The sequence below is a fragment of the Anser brachyrhynchus genome (assembly GCF_964034855.1).
Source record: "Anser brachyrhynchus genome assembly, chromosome: 1".
Classification (NCBI taxonomy): Eukaryota; Metazoa; Chordata; class Aves; order Anseriformes; family Anatidae; genus Anser; species Anser brachyrhynchus.
The window spans coordinates 1,196,266-1,209,021 of NC_137694.1; the positions used below are offsets into that span (position 1 = coordinate 1,196,266).

Consider the following 12,756-nt stretch of genomic DNA (forward strand, 5'->3'; position numbering starts at 1 on the left):
TTACAAGTTTAAGTCCATTTTGGATTAAAAACGCTGCGTGATGTTAGAGCTGTGTGGCACGAGGTGATCCCATCGGGAGGGAATGCTGCGCGGTACCGAAGTCCAAGCCGGTCATCCATTTTACTCGATCGCCCCGGAGCAGCATCATGTTGCTATTTAATTCCGCACTGCCTCAGCGTATCATGACACATCAGCTCGCCGTTGAGCCCCGGCCAAATAGCGCTATCGGTGAGGTCAGGTCTTAATCACGTCGGATGAGATGCACGCGTCCACATCTGCGCTGGCCGTCTAGACTCCCGCTGTAGTCACTGGAAAGAAATAGGCACTTCCAGGGCATGATTCATCTCATCCTAGAGTAAATGCCTAAATTAGGTCAGAGGAATTGTACCCTCCGGGAGCGTTTCTCGCCGGGCTCTGGAGGGAGCTGGGCTTCGTGCTCCGTGGCAGATGCTCGCGCTGGATGCTTGCAGTAAGATGAGACGATTCCCACCCTTTGTGTCACGGTGAGCAATTTTGCAGGCTGCTCCAGCCAGCTGACATTTTAGAGCTCACCCCGACTGTTAGCTCACGAGCCGAAAAAAATGTATGTGAAAGTTCCTTGAAAAAATAGCACTTTGTCACGTCGTTTGTTTTTTTTTTCTTTTAATCTCTGCAGTGCTGATACCAGAAGATAATAAAATAACCACATTTAAAACGACATCGCTCTTTCAAATCATGATCTGCACCGGCGATGGGTTGTGTGAGACTGTGTGTGTGGTGCAGCTGGTCCCTTATCAGAGGGCTGCGGGCAGAGTTTAAAATCGGGAGATTTTTTAAAATGAAAGATGTGTTTTTTTAAATGAGGGGGGGGGGAGGCTGTCTGCGTGTTTTAAAAACGTTAATCGTTGTGCTTTCAAACTTTTCTTTGCACACGGGGAGGCTGGAAACTTTTTCTCCCCTTCCTTTTTGTTACGGAGAAGCTGGCATTGTTATAAAACCGGATTTAAAGGCTCGAAGGGAAGCTCCTGGTATCGCACGGCTGCTGATAAGCCCCCGAGTGCCGGGAACACGCCGTGAGATCCTGCCTGGGTGTGGCGAGGGCGGGCTGCGGGGAAGAACGGGGAGGTAGGAGCAAGGAGCACTGGTACCAGCACCGTCCTCTGCAGCGCATCCCAGCAGGATCCCACGTGGAGCAGCAGCCACGGCACGGCCCCGAGCTCGGCGAGGGGCCGCGGGGCGCGAGGGGCGTGAGAGCGCCGTCGGCCGCGCTGCGCGCCCGCGAGGCCAAGGGCTGACGCTGCCGCTCAAGCCCCACGGGGGTTTTAGCAGTGACTCAGCCCAGGCTCTGCGCTGGAATTCTGGCTGTGCTCTGATCGGTGTTGGTCCAGCAGAGAGCGGTAATTTGAGGCTCCTCCCGTAGTTTTCTGGCAGGAAGGGTACGTTCTCCCTAGTGACCCCTCCGAGGAGGTTAGGGTGCCCTCTGCTTTGCACCGTGACGGTGTTGCTGATAAAAATCTCCACCCGGATCCATCTGGGCACAAGCTCCCGCTGCGGGTGGCCGGGCCGCGGGCTCGCGAGCCCCCAGGGACTACGAGCTTGCCCCGCTGCTCTGGCCGTCCCACAGCAGTGCCTGACAGCTGTCGGGTCAGCTTTCTACTCTGTCCCCATCGCTCCTCGTTGCAGCTCTTCGTTACAGCGTTCCTCACTGCTCGCAGGACCCTCGTGTACTCCCCTTGCAGAGGTGCTCGTGTGCAGGATCCAAGTCACGTCTCCTTCGCGATGAGCTAACAAAGCGCTGGCTCCAAGTACCTCGTAAAAGGCATTTTCTCCAAGGGTCGGACCATTTTCATAGATTCCTTTTTTAGTTCTTCCAGCCTCTCAGAGTCCCGTAAAAACGCTGACACGCTGCAGCTGGATACCGTGCTCTCCCTCCAGCGTTGCGCATGAGGTAAAACCCACCGCCCTGACTGCTGTTTTCCTGTTTCAGGGTTCCTCATCCCTCGATCCCGCTGGTGTTGTTTTCTCAGCGCGGTGCCGTTCGGCGGCACTGCCTGGAGACGTTTCCTTCCTCCTCAGGTCTCGTCTTGCTCATGGCGTTATCTGTAACGGGTGCGGGCACAAGACCACGGCTTCGCACAGCTCCCACTTCGTTTCTCAGTAAATAGAGTCCCGATGTTTGGAGGTGCTGGACGCCTGCTAATTGCACCTTTAGCCTCTACCAGAGGCAGCGGACTAGGAGAGGCGTTACTCATTAACCACCTTCTGGCCGCATCCTTGTTTGCCTCTTCACCGTGCGCCCCGTGAGCGGGCAGGCTCGGGGCGGATGACCTCGGTGCCGGTGGATTTTGCGAGCTTGCCGTGCCGGTCGCCTTGCCCTCGGCCGCCGCTTTGGACGCGGACCAGGAGCCGCTTTCGTTTCGAGCCCCGGGCCCTCGGAGCACCGGCGGGACGACGAAGTGAAGCACAGCCCGCGTCGCCGAGCAGCTGCCGGAGCGCGGCCGTGGCTTACGGCCGGTGCCGCGGTGGTTGAGGCAGCGGGGCCGTGACGAGGTGCGACAGCTGGGAAGCTCGGCCGCGGCGCGTCCCGCTGGAAATAAAGCGCCCTTTGTCAGCGCGGGGCCGACGCGGCAGGTGCCTCGCGGGCGCCCGCTTCGGGGCGGCCTCGCTCCCTGCCGGCGCCGTGGGAGAACGAGGAGCGTGAGGCCAAGGACCGGCTCCGTGCCTCAGTTTCCCTCCGTGGGAGCCTCCTTTTGAGAGGCTGAAGTCAGGCGAAAGGAATCTCGCCGCCACGACCAGATTTGTAGCCAGAACTGGGGGATTTTGCCGGGCGACACGCCGCTGCGCAGGCACAAACGAAGACGGGGACGGCCGCGGGGTGGGGGCACCTTCCCCCGCCCACCCTGTGCCTCCTTCCCTCGGCGCACTGCAGCATCCCACGCCAACACACGCAGCGCTTCAGGCACCGAGAGCCCAGACAGACGGACACCGAGGGCCCGGACAGACGGACACGGCCCCATCCCACCTGTACGCCCGGTGCTGTGCCTCCCTGGGGAGCGGTGCCAGGAGGGGACAACGGGAGAGCACAAACCAAAGCCCGGCCTGCGGGGCGAAGGACGTGCCCTCGGGCACACAGAGCGACCAACGAGCGGCACGCGGCGAGGCCGAGGGGCCGAGGAATGCCCCCGTTAATCCCCCCCGCGCCGCCAACAGCTATTTCGGGAGGCCGCAGCGGGCTCGGTGCCGGGGCGCTCCTCCTCCTGCGCCGCTCGCCCGGCGCTCGGGGAGCCCGCGGCCCGCAAACGGTGGCCGAAGGGAGGACGGGAGTCCCCGTCCCGCAGCGGGAGGCCCCCGCCGCCGTGCCCACGCGTGCCGCAGGCTCCTGGCCTCCGGCCACTCCGTCCTCCCCGCCGCGGCCGCCTGCCGGCGCTCCCAGAGAGAAAAAAATCAGGGGGAATTCCTGCTCCCGGAGCAGATTGATTTAATTAAGGCTGCTTAAACCAGGAACCTCGAGCTCAGTCAGCGAGCAGGGGGCCTGAAATTAATTCCAGTTCAGCGGCACTCCAACTCTGCTCGATTCCGGCGTTTTCTTGTGGAATCGCCCGCTGCGGGCGCTGGCCCCGGCGCTTCTACCCATGGCCGTGCTGCTGCTGCTGCTGCTCCTCACGGGGCCTGGGAGCGTCCCCGAGGTCAGCAGCGCGCCGGTAGCGGTGCCGGCGGGCCCCTCGCTCCGCGGCCCCTCGTCAGCGCGGCCGCCTGGGTGCTGCGGATGATCTTAGAGGCCAGGAAGCTGCAAACAACCGCGCTCTGCCCATAAAAAGCCACGGGCGCTCGGCGCGGGGGCGGCGCGGGCCAGCAGCGCCTGGCGGTGGGGGAGCGCGCCCGGCACGTGCCCACCCCCCGCGTCCCATCATCGCCGCGGGGGCGAGGGGAGAGCCCCGAGACGTGGCCCCGATCCCCTTGTGTGCGTTGTGGGGTGACCCCCAGCCGCCCACACACGGGGACGGGGACACCCAGGGGGCTGCACCCACCCGTTTTCTGCGCCTTGGGACCCCCGGTGGAGGTGACTCCTGGCCGGGCTGTCGGTGTGTGGAGGCCGGCAGGAGCCGCGATGTGGCACGGGGAGTGCCATGTCTCTTGTCACCGAGTGCCCCACGGGGACACGGCCACGGGACCTGCACCCGGCAGTGGTGTTAGAAGGGTGCGCAGCGCTCCTAGGCAGGATCTGGGCAAACGCAGTGATGCGAGGGGGCACGGCCGGCCTTCCTCGTGCCTCTACCACCCTCCAACATGCATCTTGTGGCTCTGGGCTGGGGTGTCCCTCCTCACTGCCCGTGCTACAGCGCCACGCCGTAACGAGCCGGGGCCCAGATGGCTGACGGGGACACGGGACGTGGCTCAGGCCCGGGGAAATTAAAATTAAATCAACGTGGCGCTCCCGAAATTTGAGAGGATGGGAAAGTGGTGGGCACCAGGAGGGCGGCGAGCCCACAGAGCTTCCTCGACACCTCCGGGGCTGCACCGGGGGGGGAGCGGGCACTGGGGTGGGAAGGGGAGCGGGGACACAGGGGGAAGGATGGCGGGGAGGGAGATGGAGGGGGAGAGGGGAGATAGAACAGTAACGGTGAGGGTGGGGAGGGGGAGGGTGGTGGTGGTAATAATATAACGGCAATGATAATAACAGTGGGGGGAGAGAGTGATGGTAATGTAACGGTAATGATGAGGATGAGGAGGGTGGTAAGGATGTACTGAGAATGAGGAGGAGAATGAGGGTGAGGATGGCAATAACGCGACGATAACGATAATATTGTGAACGTAATAGAACGGTAACAACGGTGGGGATGGTGAGGGTGATGAAGATGATCATAATATAATAGTGGGAATGATAAGGGTGAGGATGGTGGTAATGTAATGGCAACGATAATGAGGAGGATGAGGATGATGGTAATAATATAATGATAGTGATAGTGAGGTTGAGGGTGGTAATATGATAAAAATAATAATGAGAATGATGAGAATGAGGATGGTATTATAACGATGTTAATGAGAATGAGGAGGATGATGGTAATATGGTAACGATAATGAGAATGATTAGGATAATGGTGGTAATATAACGATAACAGTATCAGTTATTACTATACTGCTATCAGTTATAACATAGTGGGAGTGACGAGGACGAGGGCAATAATGCAGCAATAACGATACTAATGAGGATAATGAGGTGGTTGGTAATAATGTAATGGTAACAGTAATGAGGATGATGATGGTAATATAATGGTAATGGCAATAATGATGTAAAATAATAATGTTATATATAATATAAATAATATAACAAATAATATAAATAACAATAACATAAGCTAATAGCAGTAGCGATGCTGGCAATACAAAACACTACAAAATACGAATTAAAACGCCAGCAATAACAATCAACCTGGGCCTGGGCCTAGGCCTCAGGCCTGGGTTGCCGCGTTGCTAGGCAACGCCCGCTTCCCCAGCCGGAAGAAGCGGGAGCCGCCCCCGCTGCCTGACGGCCGCGCTGCCCAATAGCATGAGGGAAGGCGGCAAAGCCAGCCAATCCCCGCTCCGAGGGGGCGGGAGGAGCGACCCTTAAAGCGGCCACACCGGTGGGCCCCACCCCGTGCAACCGGCGCTCCTAAGCCCCGCCCACACCCGCAACCAACCAATCACAGCCCGCCTGGGAGCGAGCCGGCCACGCCCACCGCGGGGCTTCCCCGACGGGGCGGGGGGAGGGCGCGGCGCATGCAAATGAGATGCAAACGACATGCAAATGAGGCGCGCCGTGCGGAAGCGCTGCGAGGAGGCGGCGGCGGCGGCGGCCGGACCCGGGGGGCGCGGGTGAGAGCTGGGGGGGGGGGGGGGGTCCTAAAGGGGGGGGGGGAGGGGATTTGGGGGGGGGGGAAAGGGGGTGTGGGGGAAGGGGGGGGTGTGGGGGAGGGGCGAGGACCCCTGGGGGGGGGGCAGCGGTGCGGGGGGGGCCCCACGCGTGTGCATACGCACACGCGTGGGGCCCCCCCCGCACCGCTGCCCCCCCCAAAATCTGTGCCCCCCCCCAAAATCCCCCCCCAAATTCCCCTCCCCCACACCTGGGACCACCCCCCCCCCCCGGGCACCCCAATGGGGAGGGGGAATGGGGGGGGAGGGGTAAAAAGCCCCCCCCCCCCCCCGACACCACCCTAGGGTGGGGGTGGGGCAGTGCAGGGGGGGTGGCCTCATGCCCCCCCCAACCCCCCCCCATGGGGTCACTTTGTGCCCCCCCCATGATGTCGTCGTCCCCCCCACCCCCCCCGGTGTCACTTCTCCTTTCGGGGGGAGCGGTTCCGCTTTCGGGTCCCCCCCTCTCCGGTTCCTCCTTGGTCATTGGGGGGGGGGGGGGGGCATGAGTGGGTGGTGGTGGTCCCATGGGTGGGGGCATCACTGGGGGTGGCGGGGTGTGGTGGGGCACCCTAAGTGACCGTGGGGGGAGGGGGGGGCACCCAGAGGTGGTCACGGGTGGTGGGTGACCATGGGTGATGGGTGTGATGGGTCACCAGAGGTGGCCGCAGGTGGTGGGTGACCGTGGGTGGTCACTGAGCGTGGGTGATGGGTGACCACCACGGGTGGCTGGATGTGATGGGCCACCTCAGTTGACCACGCGTGTTGGGTGACCATGGGTGATGGGTGACCATGGGTGGCCCGGTGTGGTGGGTCACCTCACTTGACGGTAGGTGTTGGGTGGCCATGGGTGCTGGGTCACCCTAAGTGACCATGGATGGTGGACGACTGGGTGCGATGGGTGCCCAGAGGTGGCTGAGTGTGATGGGTCACCACAGGTGACCGTGGGTGGTGGGTGGTCATGGGTGATAGATGACCACGGGAGACCATGGCTGCCCAGAGATGCCCACGTGTGTTGGGTCAACTCAGTTGACCATGGGTGATGGGTGGCCATGGGTGATCACTGACCATGGATGATGGGTGGCCATGGGAGGTGGCTGGGTGTGATGGGTCACCTCAGTTGACCATAGGTGGTGGGTTACCATGCGTGATCGCTGACCATGGATGATAGATGACCATAGGTGACCAGAGGTGGCCGGGTGTGTTGGGTCACCACAGTTGACCACAGGTCACCATGGGTGATGGGTGACCATGGCTGGGTGTGATGGGTCACCACGGCTGACCGTGGGTGATGGGTGACCATGGGTGATAGGTGACCGTGGGTGATGGGTGACCAGAGGTGACCCTGTCTGGGTGTGACGGGTCACCACGTCTGACCACAGGTGACCGGAGGTGACAGGAGGTGACCGTCGGCCACCCCCCCGCCATGACGGCGCCGCCGCGCCGCGTCCGCCTGAAGCCGTGGCTGCTGGCGCAGGTGGAGAGCCAGCGCTACCCGGGGCTGCAGTGGGTGGACAAGCGGCAGCGCCTCTTCTGCATCCCCTGGCACCACGCCACGCGCCACCTCCCGCCGCAGGAGGACGACGGCACCATCTTCAAGGTGGGACCGCGCCGCCCAACGCGCGGAACGCGGCCCCAACGGCCCCGCCTCGAACGGGCCTGGCCGTGACCCTGACCCTAACGAGACCATCCGTGACCCTGACCCTAACGAGACCATCCGTGATCCTAACCCAAACGAGCCCATCCGTGATCCTAACCCTAATGAGACCATCCATGATCTTAATCGTAACGAGCTCATCCATGACCCTGACCCTAACGAGACCATCAGTGATCCTAACCCTAACGAGACCATCCGTGATCCTAACCCTGACTCTAACGAGCCCATCCGTGATCCTAACCCTAACGAGCCCATCCATGATCCTAACCCTAATGAGACCATCAGTGATCCTAACCCTAATGAGACTATCCATGACCCTAACCCTAATGGGACCATCCGTGACCCTAACCCTAACGAGCCCATCCATGGTCCTAACCCTAATGAGACCATGTGATCATATCCCTAACAACCCTGACTCTAACGAGCCCATCCCTGATCCTAATTCTAACGACCCCATCCATGAGCCTAACCCTAATGAGCCCATCCGTGACCCTATCTTAGTGACCCCAACCCTAATGACCCTGGCCCTGTCTCTAATGACCCCGTCTCTAATGATCCCATCCATGATCCTAATCCTAATCCTAATGACCATGACCCTAATAAGCCCACCCATGATCCTAACCCTAATGACCCTAATCCTAATGAGTCCATCTGTGACCCTGTCCTAGTGGCCATAACCCTAACGACCCCCAACCCTGTCTCTAATGATCCCATACATGATCCTAATCCTAATGACCATAACTCTAACGAGCCCATCTGTGATCCTAACCCTAATGGCCATAACCCTAAAGACTCTAACCCTATCACTAATGACTTTAATCCTAAAGACCTTAACCCTGTCCCTAGAAACCCTTCTCCCCTTTCCCTAGTGACCCTGTCCCAAGTGACCCTAACCCTAATGACCCTTTCCATAGTGACCCTGACCCTAGTGACCCTATCCATAGTGACCCTAATCACCCTATTCCTAGTAACCCTGACCCTAACGACCCTTTCCCCAGTGACATTAATGACCTTATCCCAATTGACCCCAACTCTAGTGACCCTAACCCTAATGACCCTTTCCATGGTGACCCTGACCCTAATGACCCTATCCCTAGTGACCCTGATGACCTTATCCCAACTGACCCCAACTCTAGTGACCCTAACCCTAATGACCTTTCCATGGTGACCCTATCCCTAATGACCCCAACCCTAGCGACCCTTTCCCTGACCCCAAATCCCTGACCCTGTTCCTCGCTGCGTCCCCAGGCGTGGGCCATGGAGACGGGGAAGTTCACGGAGGGGGTGGACGAGCCCGACCCCGCCAAGTGGAAGGCCAACCTGCGCTGCGCCCTCAACAAGAGCCGCGAGTTCCGCCTGCGCTACGACGGCACCAAGGACGCCCCCCCCAAGCCCTACAAGGTGTACGAGGTGTGCGAGGCCGACGGCGCAGGTAGGGGGCACGAGATCGACCCGGCAGCCGGGGGGGGGGAACCCCCGCCCCACAAGTCCTGAGCACCCCGTGGGGCCACAGCGTCCTACGGGGCCCCAGTGTCCCACAAGGCTCCAGCACCCCAAAAGGATCTGGCACCCCATGGGACCCCCACCACCCTACAAGTTCCTAGAGGTCCCATGGGGCCCCAGCTCCTTGCAATGCCCCAGCACCCCCAAAAGGATCTGGCACCCCACAAGTCCCCAGCACCGCACAAGTCCCCGGTACCCCATGGGACCCTCAACGCCCCACAAGTCCCGAGTGCCCCACAAAGATCTGGCACCCCATGGGACCCCCAGCACCCTACAAGTCCCCGGCACCCTACAAGTCCCCAGCACCCTACAAGTCCCCAGCACCCCACAAGCCCTCAGCGCCCCACAAGTCCCCGGCACCCCACGGGACCCCCCAGTACCCCACAAGTCCCCAGCGCCCCACAAGCCCTCAGTGCCCCGTTCCCCTCTCTCCCTCGCAGAAGCGGTGGCCGGGGACGACTTCAGCTGCGGCGGGGAGGAGGACATGAGCCAGGTACCTACGGGGCAGCGGGGGGGGGGGGGGGCAGCCCCCTGCCCCACACTTGGGGGTCCCTCACCCCATAACCGCCCACGCTCTGTGCCTTGCAGCTGCAGAAGCTGATGTCCCTGAGCATTGATGCTGAGCCGGCCGCGGGGGGCGCCCCGTGGGAGGGCAGTGAAGTGGGGGCATCCTCGGCCGCCCCCCAACCCCGCTGCCCCCCAGACGCCGCCGTCCACGCCGGGGACCTGCTGCCCCCCTACCCCTGGCCCAAGGAGGAGCCCCCCTTTGGCAGCGCCTGCCCTGTGGGGCCCTTCCTGCCCGGGGGGGCGGTGGCGGCCCCCGAGCTGCCCCCCGGGGCTGCCGGCACCGTGCCCCCCCCGGCCGCCCTGGCGCCCATGGAGCACGGGGTCCCCAACCTGCTCATCAGCCCCCACTTGCTGCCACGTGAGCACCCGTGGGTGGGGGTGGGCGTGGGGTGGGTGGGCATTGGCCACGGGTGTGGGGTGGCCATGGGGTGGCTATGGGGTGGGCGTGGGGTTGACAGTGAGGGGGCTGTGGGGTGGTTGGCAATGGGCACTGGGGTGGTGGGGCATGGCTGCGGGGTGGTTGAACGTGGCTATGGGGTTGACAGTGATGGAAAAGTGAGGGAACATGGACGCAGGGGGCCATGGGGTGGTTGGCAGTGGTTGGGCACGGCTGTGGCCATTGGCCATGGGTGTGAGGTGGCCACGGAGTGGCTGAAGGTGGCCGTGGGGTGATTGGACATGGCCGTGGGGTGGTTGGTCATGGGTGTGAGGTGGCTGAACGTGGGGTTGCTGTGGCGTGGGTGGCCGTGGGGTTGGCAGATGACAACAGGGGGACACAGATGAGGCCTGAGGCCGTGGGGGTGGCTGAAGGTGGCCGTGGGGTGGTTGGGCGTGGATGGGCACGGGGCTGACGTTGTGGGGTGGTGGTGGGAGCATGGCTGTGGGGTGGCCGTGGGGTGGTTGGTCATGGGTGTGGGGTGGCCGAGAGTGGCTATGGGGTGGGTGGGCAAAGGAGTGGGGTGGCCGTGGGGTGGTTGGGGGTGAGTGGGCACAGGCGTGGGGTTGACCGTGGTGTCTGACAACGGGGGCACAGCTACGGGGCGGCCGGACCCGGGGTGCCCGCGCGTGGCTCAGGCCCCCGTCCCTCCGGCAGTGACCGACCTGGAGCTCAAGTTCCAGTACCGGGGCCGCCAGGTCTGCGTCCTCACCATCAGCAACCCCCACGGCTGCCGCCTCTTCCACAGCAGCCTGGAGCCCACGCAGGAGCAGGTGGAGCTCTTCGGGCCGCTGACGCTGGAGCAGGTCCGCTTCCCCGCCGCCGACGGCATCCCCAACGAGAAGCAGCGCTTCTACACCCACCAGCTGCTGGACGTGCTCGACCGCGGGCTCATCCTGGAGCTGCAGGGCCAGGACATCTACGCCATCCGCCTCTGCCAGTGCAAGGTCTTCTGGAGCGGGCCCTGCGCCGCCCACTGCGCCGGCCCCAACCCCATCGAGAGGGAGAAGAAGACCAAGCTCTTCAGCCTCGAGGGGTTTCTCAACGGTGAGGGGGGGAGCAGAGGCTGGGGTTGTCTCCTGCGTCCCCCGCCATGGGGTTGGGGACATTGTGTTGGTGTAGGGGACATCGTGTTGGTGTGGGAGACACCTTGCTGGCATGGGGGACATCATGTTGGCGTGGGGGACATCACGTTGGTGTGGGGGACACCTTGTTGGTGTGGGGGACATTGCGTTGGTGTGGGGGACACCAACCAGCACGTGGGGACCTGCTGGGGTGGAAGGGCACCGTGATGACATGGGGACACCATGATGACATGGAGACACCGCGTTGATATGGGGGACACCGCGTTGGCGTGGGGGACACCACATTGGTGTGGGGGGCACCAGCTGGAAGATTGGGCCTGGATGTCCTCGGGGACACTCGGGCCAGCGTGGGGGACATTGGGCAGCACATGGGGACCGGGTGGCACGGGGACAATGCCAGCACGGGCACTGCCACCCAGAAGGAGCACCAGCAGGGCCGGCGCTGCCCCTCACCGCGGCGCCTGGCCCCCAGGCCTGATCCTGTTCCAGAAGGGGCAGACCACCACGCCGCCCCCCTTCGAGATCTTCTTCTGCTTCGGCGAGGAGTGGCCGGACCAGAAGCCCAAGGAGAAGAAGCTGATCACGGTGCAGGTGAGGGGGGCGAGCGGCGCCGCGCTGGGGCACCCGTGGTGGTGGCAGCGGCGGCGGTAGGGCCGGGGCTGACGCGCGGGGCTCTTGCAGGTGGTGCCGGTGGCGGCGCGGCTGCTGCTGGAGATGTTCTCGGGGGAGCTGTCGTGGTCGGCCGACAGCATCCCGCTGCAGATCTCCCACCCCGACCTGAAGGACAGGATGGTGGAGCAGTTCAAGGAGCTCTACCAGCTCTGGCAGAGCCAGCAGCGCCTGCCGCAGCCCCCGGCGCGCACCGAGCCCGGCCCCTGGGCGCTGCCGCCCGGGTCCCTGCCCCAGTGAGGGGACACGGGGACAGCCCCGCGCTGGCACCGCGGCGCCCGATGCCGCCGCCAGGCTGGTGGAGACGGGGACACCCAGCACCACAGGGCCACGACGGGGCAGGGACGGGGCTGCGCTTGCCCGGCGGGGAGCTGTCACCGGGCTGCAGCAGAGACACGGGACCAAGAGCGCGGTGCCACAGCTCCCCGGGCAGGTTTGGGGAGAAACGGCGAGAAAACGGGGCCAGGATGGGGACACCCAGCACCAGCGGGGCCAGCGGGGCGAATGGCTCTGGGGACATCAGCGCTGCAAGGACACCGCATCTCAAGGGCCACCGCCACCACTGCAGGCCCTCGGTGCCCCTCCAGCCACGACGTCTTCCCCACCCCGCGTGCACCCAAGAACCAGGCTGGGCCGCGGGTTTTTAATTTATTTTTCTTTTTTTTTTTTTTTTTTTTTTTAATTTTGTGTTTAATTGTTCTCGAGATGGCTACAACACCAGACGGAACAGCATGCGCGCCCGCGGGGCCCCGCGCGCCCGGGGCCGTCTCCCAGCCCTGTCCCTGCACTCGCTCGAGCCGTCTCCGCCGCGCTCGGTCAAACCCCAAAGAAACCAAATAATAATAAAAACAAAAAAAAAAATATAACCAAACCAAAAAGAAAAAAGCTAAAAAAAAGAAAAAATATATAATATATATTTAAACAGTCTGTCCCGCCTGCGTCTGTTCCAGGAGGCCGCCGCCGCTGCG

The 12,756-nt window shown here is 62.5% G+C and overlaps 1 protein-coding gene across 2 annotated transcripts; it reads left to right on the forward strand.

The window, feature by feature from the left end:
• Positions 1–5,478: 5,478 nt before the first annotated feature.
• On the forward strand, positions 5,479–12,710 carry IRF5 (interferon regulatory factor 5). Of its 2 annotated transcripts, XM_080577524.1 has the most exons (8): positions 5,479–5,835; positions 7,254–7,471; positions 8,777–8,960; positions 9,472–9,524; positions 9,620–9,956; positions 10,692–11,081; positions 11,592–11,710; positions 11,801–12,710. In XM_080577524.1, exons 2-8 carry the CDS (start codon positions 7,298–7,300, stop codon positions 12,026–12,028), a joined length of 1,485 nt encoding a protein of 494 aa, XP_080433650.1. In that variant the 5' UTR covers positions 5,479–5,835; positions 7,254–7,297; the 3' UTR covers positions 12,029–12,710. The 2 variants fall into 2 exon arrangements, with proteins under 2 accessions (XP_080433650.1, XP_080433651.1); XM_080577525.1 differs by lacking the exon at positions 5,479–5,835 and having other exon boundaries at positions 7,237–7,471.
• The last annotated feature ends 46 nt before the right edge of the window (positions 12,711–12,756 follow it).